Source organism: Actinia tenebrosa, unplaced genomic scaffold (genome assembly GCF_029948245.1).
Source record: "Actinia tenebrosa isolate PJP-AT-01 unplaced genomic scaffold, QUT_ActTen_1.0 PGA_scaffold3__52_contigs__length_22856419, whole genome shotgun sequence".
NCBI lineage: Eukaryota > Metazoa > Cnidaria > Anthozoa > Actiniaria > Actiniidae > Actinia > Actinia tenebrosa.
In genome coordinates, this window is record NW_028292580.1 from 2422936 (window position 1) to 2441851 (window position 18916).

General features: G+C 35.2%; 3 protein-coding genes across 6 annotated transcripts; 2 read left to right on the top strand and 1 right to left on the bottom strand.

Moving 5' to 3' along the window:
* The first annotated feature begins 107 nt into the window (after positions 1 to 107).
* LOC116308189 (uncharacterized) lies at positions 108 to 18893 on the top strand. Of its 4 annotated transcripts, none has more exons than XM_089036088.1 (9): positions 108 to 213; positions 2185 to 2610; positions 5317 to 5377; positions 6192 to 9918; positions 9995 to 12110; positions 12990 to 16578; positions 16936 to 17042; positions 17194 to 17303; positions 17454 to 18893. In XM_089036088.1, the coding sequence occupies exons 1-4, from the start codon at positions 165 to 167 to the stop codon at positions 6265 to 6267; spliced, it is 612 nt and encodes a 203-aa protein (XP_088892214.1). In that variant the 5' UTR covers positions 108 to 164; the 3' UTR covers positions 6268 to 9918; positions 9995 to 12110; positions 12990 to 16578; positions 16936 to 17042; positions 17194 to 17303; positions 17454 to 18893. The 4 variants fall into 4 exon arrangements, with proteins under 4 accessions (XP_088892214.1, XP_088892213.1, XP_088892211.1 ...); XM_089036087.1 differs by having other exon boundaries at positions 6192 to 9914; XM_089036085.1 differs by having other exon boundaries at positions 6192 to 12110.
* LOC116306771 (uncharacterized) lies at positions 6269 to 7449 on the top strand. The gene is made up of 3 exons (XM_089035713.1): positions 6269 to 6303; positions 6606 to 7075; positions 7184 to 7449. The coding sequence occupies exons 1-3, from the start codon at positions 6269 to 6271 to the stop codon at positions 7447 to 7449; spliced, it is 771 nt and encodes a 256-aa protein (XP_088891839.1).
* Positions 9946 to 13608, bottom strand: LOC148907705 (uncharacterized). Its single transcript, XM_089035714.1, has 2 exons — positions 12807 to 13608; positions 9946 to 12101 (listed from the first exon to the last, which is right to left on the bottom strand). Exons 1-2 carry the CDS (start codon positions 13606 to 13608, stop codon positions 9946 to 9948), a joined length of 2958 nt encoding a protein of 985 aa, XP_088891840.1.
* Positions 18894 to 18916: the final 23 nt, after the last annotated feature.

The following is an 18916-nucleotide window of genomic DNA, read 5'->3' on the forward strand; positions in this document are numbered from 1 at the left end:
ATTTTATATGCTACAAAATATTGCATGCCCATAACAGTACAAGAGATTGGGCTGCCTGTGCCTTAGCGCGACTTTACTGAGCCTGTGGTTCTGCAAACAAAACATCCGTCAGACTGTGACCTCATAAACATTCATAATATTCGAGTCTTCAGTCAAAAATAGCAATGAAGTTTGAAAGCTTTTATATACTTCTGTGCTTTGTTACACCAGCAGGTAAGCTATTTAAAATCCATAACCGGTTTAAATAATTCGCCAGATATCGACGGGAGTAGTTGCTGTGATCATATGCAGTCTACGAAATTCACGATGAAAAGTTGAAAACGAGCGACGTAATACTTCCTGATACATAATTGTTTGATGAAATCACTAGGAATTTATACAAACTACTTAATATAACAATGTTAACTAGCTTTTCTTTCCAACACCGAATTTCTATTGTTGACGAAGTCATGCCAAGTCGAAATATGTCGGTCGATGTGTACACGAAGAACCAAAGATGCATCGATGGAGGTTTATTTATATATGTCGTTTATAGATCGATTCGCATTGAAATAAAAAACTGAATATTTATTGAATTGAATAAATAAAAAACTGTCATAAAGGATTCCTTCTTGTAACGCTTAAAGAGGACATCTTTTGCAGAAATCGGGTGCCTATGGTAATGTTTAAAGAAAATAATGACGCAAAAATTATGTTCGGGTTATGTATACAGCGAGTTATAGGCATTATACATGTAGCGTGTCAGGTTTTATTAATATTAATTTTGAACAGTTTTAACACATTACATTATTAGGCATTTGTTTTTATTGGTTTCGTAGGCACTGAGATTTCCAGCTCTTCATTTGCCAAGGGTTTCGGTTCTTTAGGAGTCATGGATTATGATTTGTAGATTTTCATTATCTTTTAATTTCAAAGTTTAGTTGATAGAACAGAACAGAGACTTTGCCAAAATGGCGGCCTAAAATTCGAATGAGTTAAAATTAAACTGATCACAGAAAAACCAACACCAGCACTGGAAAGAGCACCTTACCGACCCTACAAAGCTTCATTATGTTAGGTGTTTTATATGTCGAGGAAATTGTCACTCAATTTAAAGACGGTTGTATGTCTGCTGGGGCATAGCGTATAAGGAACCCCAGGCATACAAACGTCTATTAATTTGCCAATTTTCAACTTAAGTTTTCTCGGCCGATATAAAACCTGAAATAAGGAATCTTTGTATAATTTATGATATAAAGTTGCTCTTTCCAGTGATGGTAATTATTTGAAAGCGAAACGGGTGTAATTAATTGTGAAATGCTTATTTTTTTATTTTATTTTATTGTTTGTTTCACAAACGGTTTCCCTACTAGAAGAGTCTCTCCTCTTTCTCTTTCTTCTTTTTGGTGGGGAGAAGGGAGACTCTGCCGATGTAGAAACATTCCTTTGATATACCGCCGTCCACGATCGTGCACAAACGAAACCAGTTTTAAAACATGTAGTGGTCATAAGTAAACCAGCCAATCAATGGGCTAATTTTGGGTCACATGATGTTACTTGAAACCTTCTAAATCTATATTTCTCACTCCACCAAAACAAAAGGAAAATAGGAACTGCCAGCAGGAAAACAAACGGTTAGAACATCGCTCGTAATTACACTGCCGGGAATTGACTCGACGCACACGTTGAAACATGTTTGTGAAACGAACTTTAATTAAAGTATCGCAATCATCCAAAACATATCTAGGAACAGTGATTCGGCTTCTTTGTGGTTTGGTTCGTTTATTCTGCCCAATAATATACGTTACACACCGCCACTGACGTTTGAGTACTAATACTTCAATTCAGTTGAGCTATAGGAATTTGAAGATTTGGTTGTTTAATGCTTCTTCGGCTCTATCAATGGTTTTGGGTTAGAGTGCACGCACCAAAACCGTGAACATTAAATAGTAATAATTAGTACTATTTCATACAGAATCCTTTGTTTTCTATTATTCAATTATCACTATTTAGAGCTAAAAATTAGTATTTGTTTCACGGCTTTAGTGTGAACACTCCACAATGCAAATTACCTTGAAAGAGATTCGATCTCTTGTAAGCTAATTAGCATATTCTTTAAAGTTGCGCTAAGCTCGTCGTGCGACAAATTGGATAAATATACTGATAGTCTATTTCGTCTAATTGATGTTTGTTCTTCTTTCTCAGTTTCTTTTAAATTCACAAAATGGCCGAATAATCCACTGGTTGTGTATTACGATAAAAACAAAACGAATGTCGAACTACGATGGGAGTGGAACCTGGAAGGAGGAATATTTAATTTTTTAAAAATCGAGAGATATAGAAAGGACAACCCCTTGGGCACAAAGACGCAAATCGCTAAGTACTATTCGAGTGGGACTACCAACGTAGAAGAAACCAAATACAGCATCAGCGTTCAAAACAGGGCGATTGGATCTGTAGTTTTTACTATCAAAGACATCACCAATCAAGGCATAAATGAAGGCAAGGAGAATGGCGAGAAGAGTCGTGTAGACGTCATGGAAGCGAATAAAGAGTATATATATTCGATCGAGGTGGACGAACAAACATCAGGCAAAGCGTTTATAAACAGCGTCGCACTAAAAGTGCTCAGTAAGTATTTTAAACGAAAGCTACTGGTAGGTAACATATATAATGAATTCGAAGGAAACATTTTAAAACACCAATTAGGCTTTAAATAATGGTATCATTTATATAAAGCGAATATTTTTATCACGTTCGATTCTACTGTTTCTCATTAAAGAAACTTAGAAACTTTTTTTCGCCACATATCAAGCTTTACTCTATGTGTTAGTGCACAGGCGGCTCAAGCTCTTGTCCTGTGGTGTTGTATTACAGCAAGCTGGTCATTTGAACGTTGCTTATTATAAAATGCTTGCTTCTGCACTACGAACGTAAACAGAAGCCATCGGCTAATTTTTCGATAACAGGGAAAGTTTATATTCAATTTTGCAAACATGATCCTCGTGAATTTTGTTTGCCGAAACTGGACGCTGTCTACCCCGGTTAGGAAATGAAACAGGTAACCGTCATACAATTCGGGCGCAGAGCCTAAGTGGAAAGTCTGAATTGGTTACAAAGATCGGTCACAAAGACTGCACAACAGGTGCGCTAGGGTAATCATGTGTTGTCCGAATGAGACTGGAAAGTCCGAAATAGCAATGAAATCACTGGGTTCTACGTCTCTAGCCAAGCGTAGATCTCAAATTTAAGGCTGAATTAATGTCCAAAGTCATCCATACCCTTGCACCAAACAGACTGATAGAAATATTTGAAGATTCACATGCAACCAAGTTTACTTACGAATTGCGTGACTCTTCAAATAAAGTTGCTATGCCATTAATTACCTAAAACTGATTTGTTTAAAAAAAGTTTAGTTTATAATGGTGCTAGCTGCATTATGGAATCCTCTACCTAGTGTTCTTCGAAATTGTCAATGTACAGTCTATCTCCGCAACAAACTATTATCCCTCGGCATATGATATTATTATTTTTAAGTAGTGATTTTATTTATTATTATTATTATTATTATTATATTATCATATTATTACAATGTATTTAATATATCTTAGCATTAAAATTAATAGTATAAATTACACATTTAAAATAATTATTTTCATTATTATGTAATTATTTACTTGATTACTTATTTATTATACTTATATTATTATATATTATACTTATATTATTATATATTATACTTATATTATTATATATTATACTTATATTATTATATATTATACTTATATTATTATATATTATACTTATATTATTATATATTATACTTATATTATTATATATTATACTTATATTATTATATATTATACTTATACTTATTTATTTACTTAGAAGATAAAACTAGCTAAAAACTAGTGTGAGCTGCGTCGGTGTTTCTAATGAAACATGAATGATAAAAAGGTAAATCATACACCGTGAAAAGATGAAAAAACTTACTGAAGTTTCGGACGCTAGTTCTTCGTCGGAGTTCAAAGGACTAGCTTCCAAAACGTCAGTACGTTTTTTCATCTTTTCAAGGTGTACAATTTACACTAGGGAAAAAGCTGCGTTTTACCGAATTTTTCATTTTGTAAAACTTGAGCATTATTTGAAATTTTACCGAATTTTACGGAACAGGAAATATTCCTTGCATTTTACACTCATTTTCCCGCACGTCGGAAAACTTTGGATTTTATGTGTTGTCAAAACTATTGGATAATCCCAAATTTTCCCAAAAATTTTCCCAAGCGGGAATATTGGGATTTTTCTAATTTTTCCAGAGTTTTACACCTGGTAAAATTCCGAGTTTGACACGAATTTTCTGGTAGCGTAAAACTAAAGTATTATTGAAGATTTTACCCGAATTTTGGGGCATTTTATCTATTGGACTATTTTACATTATCCCGTGTTTTGGCTTGAACCGGGATTATTTTAAATTTTACTGGGTTTTCCAACAAATGAAATTTTACCTGGTTTTCCTAAAGAGGAGTTGAATTTATAAAATATGTATATTCACCTTCAATTTTCATTGCTTAGACAAGGTATGAAAAACATTTTTTTCCAGTTTTGCATTACAGTAGCGCAGGTGATATATATATATATATTTTTTTTTCTGTGACGGAGGCTGAACATAGAACTGCGAGTAATAATCGGCCATATTTTCCCTCTTGAAAACGCACGTAAAATGAGCACTTCGTGATGTTAAATAATAATTTCTCACAAAGCAAAATCAAGGCATAAATTATCTTGCGCTAGAAATCAAAGAAAATGCCCAAGATTCGACCAAATAGGTTGATAATTTCGGATTCCTTCTCGATGTTAAATGTCGAGAAATGTACGAGTAATTCAAAGAAGTGGTTTCTTTTCCCTTAAGTTTGCAAAAATAGCGATAATTCATGCAAATTTTCCGACACATTTTTCATTTGTATTCCAGGGCTGGAAAAATTGTGTAATCTCTTACGTTTTACCATAGGGATTATGCACATAATATACTAATTATCCCGTGCGGTAAAATCAGGGAAAACTAACCCCGATTAATCACCCCCATTTGTTGCGTTTTACCTGCATTATCCTGTTACGGGATAATTCGAATGTTACCGACGTGTAACTCTCGGTATTTCAACTACACAATTCAGGAATTATCCTGTAATGGGGCTCCCTGTGGTACATACCGCTGAAATGATATTCGCGCCGGCGCGCTTGCACTCGTATATTGAACTATTGACGTTTATAGTTACTAGTTTAATTATTTCGAAATATATAAGCTTTAAAGTTGTCCAAGATCGACCATTATGTCAACAGTATCACGTTCAAGATCTTCACAGAGGCTAAATCGAGCTTTTCGACTGAGTCGTGCCAAATGGTAAGCAAATATTCATTGTATAAGCATAGTTAAGATTTGGCCGATGTTTTTCCAACTTTAAACTAACTCAAAACATTGTAGCTCTCGAAAATGATATCTTAAACAAATGGGATGTTATGAAAGCAATACAAAATTACCGTTGATTAATTTTGGGAATGTTTTTTTTGGAGAGAGAAGGGGGGGGGGGGGGGGGATTAGTGTCTTTTTAGTCAGATCAAAAAAAGAACTATATACCAACAATACCAAAACAATGTTGCTTCAGAAGTGACAATTATGCCCTCCACCACTCCGACCTCTGGTTACTCCCTCCCCACATTGGCCAATATACTCCTATTTAAAAAAATTAATCTTTGTCGCATCAAATATCCCAAGTAACCAGCCAAGAATGCAGAGAATGTTGGTGTAATTTCTAATCAATCAACTCCACAAATCTCTCAAAACATGGCTGCTTCAGTTAATAATATTGATAATATTGTAGAGCTACAAGTGACTTGCGTTTATCATGATCTAAGTTGATTATGAATAGAAGTAGCCACATCCTCTGCAATCTTTGCTTGATGCTCAAAGCTCTAGGTTGTGACAGCAATTTTTGAAATAGGATGTATATTACACATAACAAAATAAATAATGATCACTTTTAAGAAGTATTGTAAGTATATCCAGTCAAAATCAAGCTCTTGATGAGTTAAAATCTTCTCATGAAACAGCATTTGTAGAGAAACAGTAGTCATGGTTTGATACTAAAAACCTATTGTATAAATGCAGTATATTATTTAATCAAAATAATTAATTATTGTTCACTATTTATTTCCAGGCTTAAAACACAGATCTTTGAAACTAAAGGGAGGAAAACTGCATGTGAGGAAATTAAATACATTATTACAGCTTAATATGGAGGAATATCTGAGCAAGAAATTGGTCGGATAGTAAGACTAGCTTTCCCAAATATTAGGAGAGGAAAGCATTCCTCAGGATACAAGTATTTTTACCAAGACCTTTCTCGGAAAACAGCAGTTGAAAATGACTGTGATGCAGCAGACAATTCCATATATTCATCAGACAATATTCTCAAAGAAGAAAATGAAGAGTTGAGAAAGCAAGTTAAGTATCTAAAAGCAACAAATATAAATAAAACATAATCATATTCAAAAAGAACTCAAAATACCAAGAAAGAACTTCAAAAAGCACAGAAACAATTGCAAGATCAAAAGCATCGTTATTCATGTAGTGATAGAAACAGGCTTAACAAAAATGTGATAACATCTACACCATCATCAAAAACTGTGAGAGATGATTTCACACAAATCCCATGTCAATTGCTTCTTGATATTGAAATTGCTGACTATAAAAAGTCAAAACATATAGGAAGTGGAGCATTTGGTATGTGTCAGCTTAAGCTCTATCGAAACATTGAGGTGTCAGTGAAGTACTTAAAAGAAAGTTCATACCAAGATTTACTTCATGAAGCCAAAGTTACCAAAGTACTTGAGGGACACCCCAACTTACCAATATTGTTGGGCATAAGCCCAAAAACCACAAGTGAAAAATACCTTGTGACTAAGTTTCATGGGAAAAATTTGAAAGGAATTCCATTATGGTATGTATCATTGAAGGGTAAGAGTTGTGATATTGAACTCAAAGATTTTCAGTTAATCTGCTATGGAGTTGCACGTGGACTTTTACATATGCACATAAAAGGTTAGTTGCACAACGACTTGAAACAAGACAATGTGGTCATTGATTTTATTGAGGGAAAACCAACTCCTGTCATAATTGACTTTGGAAAAAGTTGTACCTTATCAGCAGGAAGAACTAAAAATATACCACTAGGAGAAAGAGAGATGTACCTTAAAAAGCACAGCCACATTGCTCCAGAACTGGTTGATGGTTATCATGAACAAACATGTTCTTCTGATGTATATTCTTTTGGCATTCTATTGAGCATGATTACCAAATATGTAGGTCCACATGAAAGTGCTGCAGTCATTGGTCTTGTGGCAGATAAGTGCATTAAGCCAATTCCAAGAACTCGTCCTAATATGGACAATGTTGTCGTAGAAGAACTGAAATGATGTATATGACCAAATATATCACTCATCAATGCTTTTAGGCCTGGCCTTCATTTCAGACATATACACCTATTTCAAAAAAGCATTGTCACAACCAAGAGGCTCAAGCAACAAAACAGGACAGCAGAAAATGTCGGTAATTGAGAGTGCTTTATTCATGTTGCACACAAAATTGTAAAAATACTGTTTAAGTGAAAAATAAAACAATTTTATTTACTACCGATATCTGCAGATAAAAATGAATCAAAACAATACAATGCAAGGGCATATCCAGGATTTTTCATAGGGGGGGTCCCTATATACCAAACTTTTACTATGATGTCATAGCAGTCTGGTCAGATTTGCTCTTTTTTATTGCTTTTGTGGCTTACCATATAACCCCTTAAATACACCCCTGCAATGCCAAGGAAGAATTATATGTGTATGTTCTAATGAACATAAGGAATATGGTAACAACATTATGTGAATATTATACTAATAATCTTCTAGGTGTTTTTGGCTTCTAAAATGAGAATATAACCAAATTGAATTATCAATTGATAAAATACATAAAATTCAGACTAGGGAAATTAGCTGGTCTTTTAAGCCAGTTTTTACTCAACCTTATTTAGACTTAATATCAAAGTGCACCTAACTCCTGATATAATACTTTCAGTATTGATTCTACAGGAGCTGGTGAATAGTTGAATGCATCTTTAACTTATAAAGGTTTATACTTCCAATATGCAAATGACTGTGTTTTAATTGTAATGCTAAACACTGGCCATTATCAGACACCAAATTAACGGTAAACATTGTAGAAACCATGATTATATTGATAAATGATGCTTTTTAAATAATGTTTTTGTGAACCAGCTTAATTTTGTATATTTATGAAGCCTGCAGTGACTTCACAGCCACATGCATATTGGAAGTATAAACCTTAACTACTTAAAGATGCATCACTTAAATGAAGAAATATTTTACCATTCAACTATTCACTTCATGTAGAATCAATAGTGAAAATTAGGGGTTAGGTGCACTTTAAGTTACACAAGGGATTGCTCAGTTTCATGGCTGATGATGGATGCAAGCATTTATTCACGGATTCCTTCTCTTATATAAATATTTGCTCTTGTGTGCTCATAGCTTTCCCCTAGTATGGTGGTGGGATTTTGCCACTGATCAGCTGTAAACCCACCAAAACTATGAGCTATTTTACCTGGAATGTGTCCAATGTCTTGTGGAGTAATCATACAATCTACAATTAATTGCATTTTTTTGAAGTCCTCATCACTGATCAATGGACGATCCCTCCTTGAGCCAGATATTTTTCATCATGTGTTTTGCTGTTCCAAGGTATAAGTTGTGCATTGGATCGATTACAAAAAATCTTATGCTATCAAAATAATTCAGATCATGAAGAACAGAGTATCTTGCACCATGTTCAGAACATTTTGCTTGTTGGCTTGTAGGGGACGTTTCATGCAGAGTGTCGCGTGCTAAATTCTTGTGTTCATCTGAGGTCCTAGAAGGCCACAAGTCACGGTTAAAGCCAGAAAAATTTAAATGTCCATCTTGATAAAATTTTCTTTTACATCTAGAACAACCCTAATTTGCCATGTGGCCCATAAATCCTCCAATAATAGGCACTTAAGGTGGCTGCCTACTTTTGAACGTTCGAATTGAGCCCACGATGAGAGCGCGCTCAAAAACCGCTGAAATATTTTATTGAAGAACCATACGCGTTTTGAGCTTCAACAGGGCAAAACCCTCAAATTTTGCACTGGACTCTCTATTTTTTAATGGCTCATTCGAAAAAATTCTCAAAAATCTATGTTATATCAACATTTTGGAAAAAAAGTTTAAATCAGCAACACATGAAAAAATAGATTTTTGTAGGGATTTTTGTTCGACTTTATGAGATTTTTAAGAGCACCAAAACTACAAAATATGAGAAATCAATTTATCCTTTTGTCTTTTTGTTGAAAATATCCATGTATTATCGTAGAATGATTGACTAGCCTTCATTCGTGCAATCATATAGTCTAGAAATAACTATGATCTTATGGATCTTAATTTTTTTCTAATCACTTCCGGTGATGCAGTTTTTACTCCAAAAGGTCGTGCGTAGGCTTCCATTAAATGCTGGTTATCTCGGAAACAAGCTCGGGACACCCTATTTTTCTTTCCAGATTTGGAATCAGTATTAAATTTCAATTCGGAAAATCGAAGTTTAAAAAAAAGCTTAAATCAATTTTCAAAAGTAGGCAGTCACCTTAACGTAAATCGCATTTGCTTAAAATTAATACGTCATACGTCTTCGACTGACCAATGGGAAAAGCGTATCATAAACAGCACGTGTTACTTCTCAGACAAAATTGTTGTCGTCAGCCAGACAGTTGTCTACAGTCCATGGCAAAGAACAGTACTTGTGAATATTTGGGTTCAGTTGAATACGTCAATTTAGAGAGAGAAAAAGAAATACAGTGGGTACTACAGTACTTGATAGTTAGCTGATTAATCTCCAGGCAAGGTTGTAATTGTCATTACTTTCTCCTTGTTGTAGTGGATCTTACCCATAGCAAATCGAGAGTGGAACCTCTGAATGGGGATGAAACAGCATGGCCCAAAGGCATCAAAATAATCGCACCATATTTCCAAAGAATTCCCGAATGCATGCCTGTTTGGATGTGCTGCGAACCAATTTACTCTGGCTATGTGAAAAAGGTGTGTTTTACTCTCAGGAAAAAATGAGGGATTGCTCGATCTTACTTTAACACGATGACGAAAATAGAACTGTACTTCGCCTGGTCTTGGGTGACCTTCGTCGCGATCGCCTATACTCATTCGACCTTCTGAACCAGCCCAACTAGCTAGGAAATACGAATTTCTGCAACTTCCTTTGCTCATAGAACCAAATAATGTGGAGCCAATTTTGACGGATCCAAACTTAGCAACTGTGTAGGGAATATCCAGGATGTCATTTTCAGTAAGTCCCAATAGTTTTGCATAGACGACTTTAAGGTATCTCAAGTCGTCACTGTCTATAGTATGGTCCTTGATAGGAGGCAGTTCTTCCAAGATAGAACTACGGGTCCAGTCGCAACTTTGGAGCTCGGTTACAGGCGTCGTTCTCTCCATTTGAAAAGCACTCTGAGCCACAATTGGATCAAGTGTGGTTTTTAGAGAGCCCACCATCTTACTCTCACTGAAGAACTCTTTGAATTCTTCTTCGTAATCGGAGGGAAAAGTAAAAGATTTGGGCTTGATTTGCGCCAAAAATTTTCTCATCAGCTGCACTTCTAACGATTTGTTGTTGGTTGTGTATGCCCCAAGGACTCCATTATACCTTTCAAAACTGTAACACCAGAACCCATGGAATGGGCCATAGTCCAGCAAGCATTCTTTTAGATGGCCATGCAAATGCATATTTGGTGTTATGAAATTGGACCCATATAAATCTTCTGCCTTTTTAAGGAACTGTATCAAAACATTATCTCCTTCTTCAATTTCCCCTGTTGTGATACATTTCTTGCTCAGTATTTTGCATGCTTTGGCAAACAGTTTCCAGCAATCCAGATGTTTATCTGGAAGTATTCCTTGAAGAGCATTGAGTGAGTATACCACAACCCAGTTTTGCCATTGATCAGCTCTAAATCCACTAAAATTGTTGGCAATTTTACCCGGGATTCTGCCAATATCTTGGGGAACTACCATTGAGTCTACTCTTTCTTGTATAATTTGAAGCTCATTTTGGCCCAAGAGAGGTGCATCTGGGTTGCACCAAACTTTTTTGAATATGTGCTTTGCTGTTCCCAAGTACAGGTTGTGCATCGGGTCTATAACAAAATATCTGATACAGTCAAAGTACTCTAAGTCCTGCAGCACTGAATATCGGGCACCATGCTTGGAGCACACTGATTGTTGCATGGTTGGTGTCACCTCAAACAAAGAATCTTTTGCCAAGACTTTGTGTTCTGCAGAAGTTCTCTTTTGCCACTCTGACCGATCAAATCCTGAAAAATCTAAATTTCCATCTATATAGAAATTTTTCTTGCATCTTGAGCAACCCTGGTTTGCCATGTGTCCCATGAAACCACCAATTTTTCTTATGGCTGGAATGTCACAAGTGACACAAACCAAACCTACTTTTATTGGTTTTTTCAAGAGACTTCCTGCAACTGAGAAGCGAATGTTAGTGTTCCAGAGTTGTTTAAGTTCTTCAACCAATGGTTTAAGGAATGTATTTGCTGTGAGCTTTGGCTCACTTGGTCCTGGAAGAATCCCTGCTATTATGACATTTTCCAGCTTATATCTCTCATGTCTAGGTAAATCCATTACCACAAGATATATAACGCCGACAGATCCAGGAGAATGCTTGTGTGGCTGAAACCAGTCAACATTCAGCATCAGGCCAAGACTGTTTACAGATGACAAGAAACCAGATGTTGCTAGCTCTTTCCACACATTCCCATCATAAATGTCAGTTTTAATATCTATGTTTGCAGGCCTTGCGGTATGCCTCCACTTTTGACATTCTTTCCAAAATCCTGGCTTCTTTAGAAGATCCTGAAGACATCCAATTAAGGATTGATATGGATATACCATTCTTGGATAAAATCTAGTTTTACCTCCACTTCTAACGGTTTTTAGAAGGAACTCTCCACAAGGACCTAAAAATGGTAAGTTTAAGATTTACTAAATTTTATAGTTTTTATTATATTTTTAGAAAACACATTGTTTAAGCATATGTTCGTGCCAGACTGTTGCCAGTTACCAAGAGTGGATTCAGGGAGTTCAAAAGGGGGCTAAAGTCCCCCCCCCCCCCCCCCCTTCAGCAGAAAAAAAGATGCTTTTTTATATTGTTTTTCCTTGTGTTGATGGAAGAAAGTCAATTAGCCCCTCCTAAACTCAATTAGCCCCCACTAAGATTTTGGCAGGATCCGCCCTTGGTTACAGTACAGCAGTATAACAGTGTTCAAATCAAAAAGTGACAATTGTAGTAGGGGAACATAATGAGGCTAATTCTCAAAACACCCTAAAAGAAAAATCAAGAAAACACTGCCAAAAACATATGACATGGGTCAACATGGCATGATATCATTAACACATGAATATTATATAAATATATAGATAGATCAAGGTTAGCTATGTTCTGTCCTCTGATAAAACACTCCTGAAGCTGTAGAACATTCAAAGGGTCATTATATAACTTTTTCCATGTGCTTAACAGCTCCAGTCATGTTTTGTCAGAGCAAAGAACATAGCTAACCCTAATCTATTCATTAAATCAGTTCTACATAACAAAACACTACTGTGTTTCCTTCATGAATTATTAATTATGAGTTTTTTAAACTAAGTTTGCAATTTTGGTTTACCTCTTCTACCTCTGTGTGGGTGATCAGGCCATGGTACATAATTGCACCTGGCAGACACACAGTTACCACTTCTAGTTTCAATGCAGTCCTTCAAGTTATAGAGGGACTTGCATTTGGGGCAAACCACAAATTTCTTGAAGGTGTCCTCAGTGACCCCAATGAATTTCTTCAATTTGTACACAGAACCAGGAAAAAGCTTTTCAAGAGTAGATATCGTTGTATCAAATGTCCCAATGAGCCAAAAGAACTTGCAGAGGAACTTTATGAGCACACTGACTGCACTATCAGATATCCCAAAATTGCTTTGCCATGTTGTTATAAATAATGCCAACCATAGAACTAATGCATTTATCTTGGTGCTCAAAGCTGATGTAGATGTTTCCTCTTGTGGGACTTCTGAATGGTCATCTCCTGTATCGTTATTTATATTGTCAGGCTCTAGGTCTTCCATTATATCGTCATCTGATTCCATACAGCTGTCAACATCTTCATCATCCCAAGTCTCAGTTGGTGGTGGTTGTGTCATTTCTTGACTGCCTGCAGGATCCTCTTGAATATCTTCCTCATTATCGTCACTATCAAAAAAGCTGACATCTTCTTCCTCAAACCTCCTTTTTTCAATTAATTCGCTAAACTGTTTTGTGATGTTTGGAGGTAACTCCATATCTATTGTGCCTCCATCAGCTGGTTCACTATCAATTGGTAACCCACATTCCTTCACATGAAACCTTGACCAGGAGTAAGAAAAAGATTTGCCACACTTTGGACATGTTTTTCTACGTCTCTTCTGGGCTCTTTCCATGATTGTTATTGTAAATCAAACCAGCCTGCATTTAACATGAAAAAGTAAATAATGAGACTATATCTAGCTAGATAGGCAGCCTAAGTGACTTACAAATGAATGAACAGCACATTAATAAGGAACTTGAATATTGATGAAATATTAATTTGCTCAGTTGTATTAACTTGCCAATAAAGCAAAAAAAAAAAAAATTATCATGGCCGTTGATTAAATTAAATAATGTATAGTCGGTGGTATTCATCAATGAGGCAGTGTTACTCTACAAGATATACAGTAAAATGAAGATTAATTTCTGGTATTATAACTAAACTTAATAAATAATTATAAAGGAAAGACAATAGGACAAATTATAAAGATATATAATTGCATATGTAGTTAGCATAATTTTAGCCTTGAATATACTTGAATGTATAGTGTCTTATGCCAGATTGGAACTATAGACTGAATCATTTTTTATCCTTCGAATTTTAACTTTTCTCTGATATTCAAGTCTAAAATTAATACTAAAGCAATTATACCCATAAATATAACATAATTATACCCCTCAGGCTCAGTGATTATGGTTAATATTATTTTACCTCGCCACTTGAAGACTCGCAGCTCGCGAAATACTCCACCAATAATCACTCTGCCTTTTATGAATAAAAGCTCTGCTATCCCCAAAATATTGATCTGGACTTTTTTTAAAGCATATTAACACAGATGTAATGTTAGTAGTAGTAGTGGCATAACCATGGAGACATAACATTAATTACATAACTCTGATCTTTGAGTTGAAAATGTGATTTTTTTCTCCTGTAATTAAGTTAATGTTCAATTATTTAATGTCATTTTATTCAAGGGACTGTCGTAATTGAGGAAACCTGTGACGGTATCCCTTACCTCTCATCTGCTTGTAATTTGTTTTTTTTTTTTTCATTTTTTAAACGATTTGAGGTAAATGCTAAATAAAATTTAAAAAATATTTCCACTATTTAACGTAATTTTAAGTACATGAATCTTACCTCTTGAACTTGGATAAAATTCTTAGCTTTAATATTGAATACCCTTTTATTAATTTCTGAATTTAGAGACTTGCAAATATTTTTTGACTTTGACCTATAACATGGAAATGTTTATTAATTTATTGATGGGCAGTTAAATCATCTAAAAATATATACTTTTGATCACCATATTTTTTAGAGCCCCATTGTTCCTGTAACAAATTTGAATGTTTGTATGTTTGCATATAAATTAAATTACATAAGTTTATAAATTCTAAAGAAAAATGAAATACTTACCCCCTAAAGAACTCCTGTCGATTCAAATACTAAAAAAAAAGTTCGTTGTCTTTATTTTCATTAATTTTGATAGATTAAATAACCAATCAAAATAAAGATTTTATCTGTATTGCGGATGACATTCTGGAATAGCCAATCACACAAGCTGTTATATCAGTTGTTGTGTACATAATTATCCAATCCTGATCCAATTTCGATCCGGTTCTAAACTCGTTTTAACTATTTCAAACCGGTTCTAAACTCTTTTCAAACCAGTTCAGTTCTGATCGAGTTCGTTCTTCAGAAGTTCGGCTTCGTAGACCACTAAAGTTTAGTCTTATTAGAACGCGAAAAATTCGATTCCGTTATTTCTGGTTATTTAGTTGTATTACTAAAATGAATAGAAACGCAGGAGAGTTTCGACAGTTATTGAAATCCATTCAAGAAGTTGGTGGAAAAGTAGACAGTGTAAAGGGAAATGTCGATGTCCTTGATGGAAACGCGGCACTGTTTTCCGATGAAGTCTTTTCGAAAATTAGCGAAATGGAGAATAGGTTAGTCAAAAAGATGGATGATTCTTTGAACGCGATCATGACCCGGCTAGACGCATTAGAAGAGAAGGTAAAGGAAAATTCTGCTTCGCGTAGCGGTTCTGGTTTAACGCCTGACAGTTCTCGTAAAAGAAAAATACAGAGAAACCCCGACTTATCGGTAAGTATGCTTAATCTAAGTTAGCTTAATCGACTCAAATTTATCAAATGGCGTAAAATCAAGGCAGATTTATATTTTTTAAATATTTTTGAATTAAAACGTATTTAAGAATGTTTTTTTATTCAGCTCCTAGATGCACTTTTGATCAAAAAAAAAAAGAGAGAGAGAGAAATTTGCAAACCAACTACTTGGATTTTCCCGCGTTTTTTTACCCGCGAAAGTTTTTTTCCTTTGAATTAAAAAGTCACCAAGATTGCTTTTACATTTCTTTCTGTACTTTATGTTTTTTTATTTGCCCTTTTAATATATTTATAAGCGAGAAATTTACAAGGTATTTAACTCGAGTTTCGAATTTCCTCGGTTTTTCCCTTGTGCATGTCTGGTGAAAATGCAAGTTTGAAAGATGCGCCAATTGTGGCAGGTCACGTGACTCTAAAAGCGAAAGTGCACGAAGTCGAATCTCTATTACATTACAATGTTTTGATTTCTCTAAATAATCATTTGAAGTATTTTCCTTCGACATTAAAAAAAAAAAAAGAAATGTAAGTATTTTAACGCCAACAACATGCAAAAAAGTCATATATGTGTATATATAAACGAAAAAATACATAGAAAATTTACCTGTTCTTTTTTTTTTTTTTTTGCAGCATTCAACTGAGTGGTTTGTGAACTTTGATATACATCCCCTATAAGCTTTTTCATAGTTTACGAATCGATTCCACTGCACATGCGATTTTATCCCGAATTTCTCACCTTCTGTCTTAAACCTATTGTTCTTAATTAAACATAAGGTGAGAAATTCGGGATAAATTCGCATGCGCAGTGGAATCGATTCTTAAACTATGAAAAGGCTTATTGGAAGCGTTTAGCCTTTAAATTACTAATTTTGTTTTCGCATTTTTGATTTGACTTTGATTTTTGAATTTAATTACTTTTAAACCTAGCATCATGTGCGCAGCAAGCTAATTTCATTAGATTTGGAATGGGACACCTCAAAGAAGTAAGTAATAATGAAATTTAACGAAAGATTGAAGGAGTATCATTATCAAGGATAAATTATTATCTTTTACTTCTTTTAATTTGGCCCTAACCCAAGGGCTGATCCAGAGGGGGGGGGATAAAGGGGGGCTGAAGGCCGACCACCCCCCCCCCCCCCCTTCAGCAGAAAAAAACGATATTTTTTATATTGTTTTTCGTTGTGTTGACGGTAGAAACTCAATTAGCCCACCCAATACTTACTTAGCCCCCCCCCCCCTTAAAATTTTGGCTGGATCCACCCTTTAAGCAATCATGGTTTACAATTTAAATGCACTACCTTTAGACTCGACATTGAATAACTTGAAGTTTATATTGATAGAGAAACCGATCCTGTTAACTTGGCTATATCTGAAAAATTGCTAAAGGAGGTGATGGAAGTGGAGACAGTGAGAGGCGATACGTCCATCACTCCCAGAAGAATAAATGGTATGGCCCTGAAAGTTATTCTCTTATTTTGAGGAGAACATAACACATATTATTACATATGTAAAATGTTCACTTACTACCATAGAATTATTAAAGTTTTTTAAATATTGAGAGCGAGATATTTAATTTATTATGATCATACTTCTAACAGATGCTATATCGGCGACTTATCAAACCGCCAGGAAGCGCGGAAAGCGGCAGGAAAGTGGGGCTGACGAGGCTTATAAAAAACGACAAAGAAAAAACCAAAGAATAGATAGAGTAAGTAACAACCGAATTTTATTCGCAAGTAGTAACGTATATTGAAGGGATTTTAGAGGACACTTTTTTTATACTAAGGAATGATTTATCTAAACGAGCTTGAACCTATTTCATCATTCTTTTTCTCTTTTCATTTACCTCTTCTGACAGAAATTAAGACGTCGCCTGGCAGCAGCGACAGAACAGGAAAAGAACGGCGACTTGGGTACCGGACTACATTCTTCCCTCGTTTCATCGGAGGAGTCGGATGATGAAGCCCTGGACCTGAGGCCCATCCCCTGGAGATGTCCCCGGCTCTCAACCTTTTTCCAGTCTCTCGATGATAGGTGGAAGAGTAACCTCACAAGCTATCAGAGGCGGCAGATCGTCGAAAGACAGACTGGGCCGCCTAGCACCAGAGATTATGCTATTGTTCCACAAAGATTGCGTAAGTGGACTATAGGGCCCCATGAAGATGATGTGCTAGCCGAACCCTTTTCCCTATAAAGTGCTACTAGTATATGAAATCGCACGATCTGGAGTACAATTCGGAATTACTAGGCACGAGTGGTGTTTTCAAAGTCTTCAAAATTGAACGAGCCTTTACGAGCCTTTAGGCGAGTTCAATTTGATAACTTTCAAAACATCACGAGTATCTATAAATTCCGAATTGTACGTTTTATTTTTTTTTTTGTAAAGTATTTTTAAACGATTTTGCGCGAGTTTGTCTCTGTCTTTTGACACAAACACATCCGGTAGGCAGCCAATCAGCGCTCGCGTTATATGTAAATATTTTTTAATTACGTATAAAATACTTGGAATGAGTTCATATACACCCCTTTTTCAAAAAAGGTAATTGGGGAAGGTGCATTCTGCATGTTTTTTACTAATTTTGTATTTTAAGCAATATTTCAAAGCCGACAATGAGGAATGGACAGGATTTGAAGTGCAAGCAATTAGTTGCTTGGAACTAATTGCGCGGACTCTATATCCCGTCCAGTCCGATATTGGAGGCTATAAAATGACACATCATGCTCATTTATTATTGAATTCAGTCCTTTTACAGGATTTTACTAGGTTTCAAGTAACATCATGTGACCCAAATATAGACCATTGATTGACTGGTTTCCTCATGACTTATTATGCATGTGTAAATAATGTCAACACTGTGTATTTCAGGCTTGGTATACAACACATTTTAAAACAGGCAAGAAAATCTTCTCCAAATTTTTTTGAAATAGCTGTATAATAGTTCACACTGCATCCGGATTGGCGCGGCATTCTGCATTCTAAAATAAATATTAGAATGGGTAACAAAATTTTTAAAAATGAAATTTTTACTGCACGGTAAAACGTGATTACCTTTCTCGATTTGGGGCATAAATATAGGTTTTGTTGGCTGTGATGCTGGCTGTGATGCTGGCTCTGATTTGAAAGCATGCCTTTTCAGTATTTTAATAAGCAATATATTTGTGATTTTTAGAGACTTTGACTTATTTGTATATTTTGAATACTACAGTTGTGTTGTAATTCCACTAGGGAAAACATTACTTTATTTGATGACATGTAAAAATAAGACGTCATTTTTTAAAATAAAAGACATTAATTCTATGGATAACATATATTGTTTTCCC

Coding starts and splice junctions, on each gene's coding strand:
- LOC116306771 (XM_089035713.1), top strand. CDS start 6,269: ATGGAGGAATATCTGAGCAAGAAATTGGTCGGATA. Junction 6,304..6,605: donor AGCAAGAAATTGGTCGGATA/GTAAGACTAGCT, acceptor TTATTCATGTAG/TGATAGAAACAGGCTTAACA. Junction 7,076..7,183: donor TTTACATATGCACATAAAAG/GTTAGTTGCACA, acceptor CCTTATCAGCAG/GAAGAACTAAAAATATACCA.
- LOC116308189 (XM_089036085.1), top strand. CDS start 165: ATGAAGTTTGAAAGCTTTTATATACTTCTGTGCTTTGTTACACCAGCA. Junction 214..2,184: donor GTGCTTTGTTACACCAGCAG/GTAAGCTATTTA, acceptor CTTCTTTCTCAG/TTTCTTTTAAATTCACAAAA. Junction 5,378..6,191: donor CGACTGAGTCGTGCCAAATG/GTAAGCAAATAT, acceptor ATTTATTTCCAG/GCTTAAAACACAGATCTTTG.
- LOC148907705 (XM_089035714.1), bottom strand. CDS start 13,608: ATGGAAAGAGCCCAGAAGAGACGTAGAAAAACATGTCCAAAGTGTGGC. Junction 12,102..12,806: donor CCCACACAGAGGTAGAAGAG/GTAAACCAAAAT, acceptor TACCATTTTTAG/GTCCTTGTGGAGAGTTCCTT.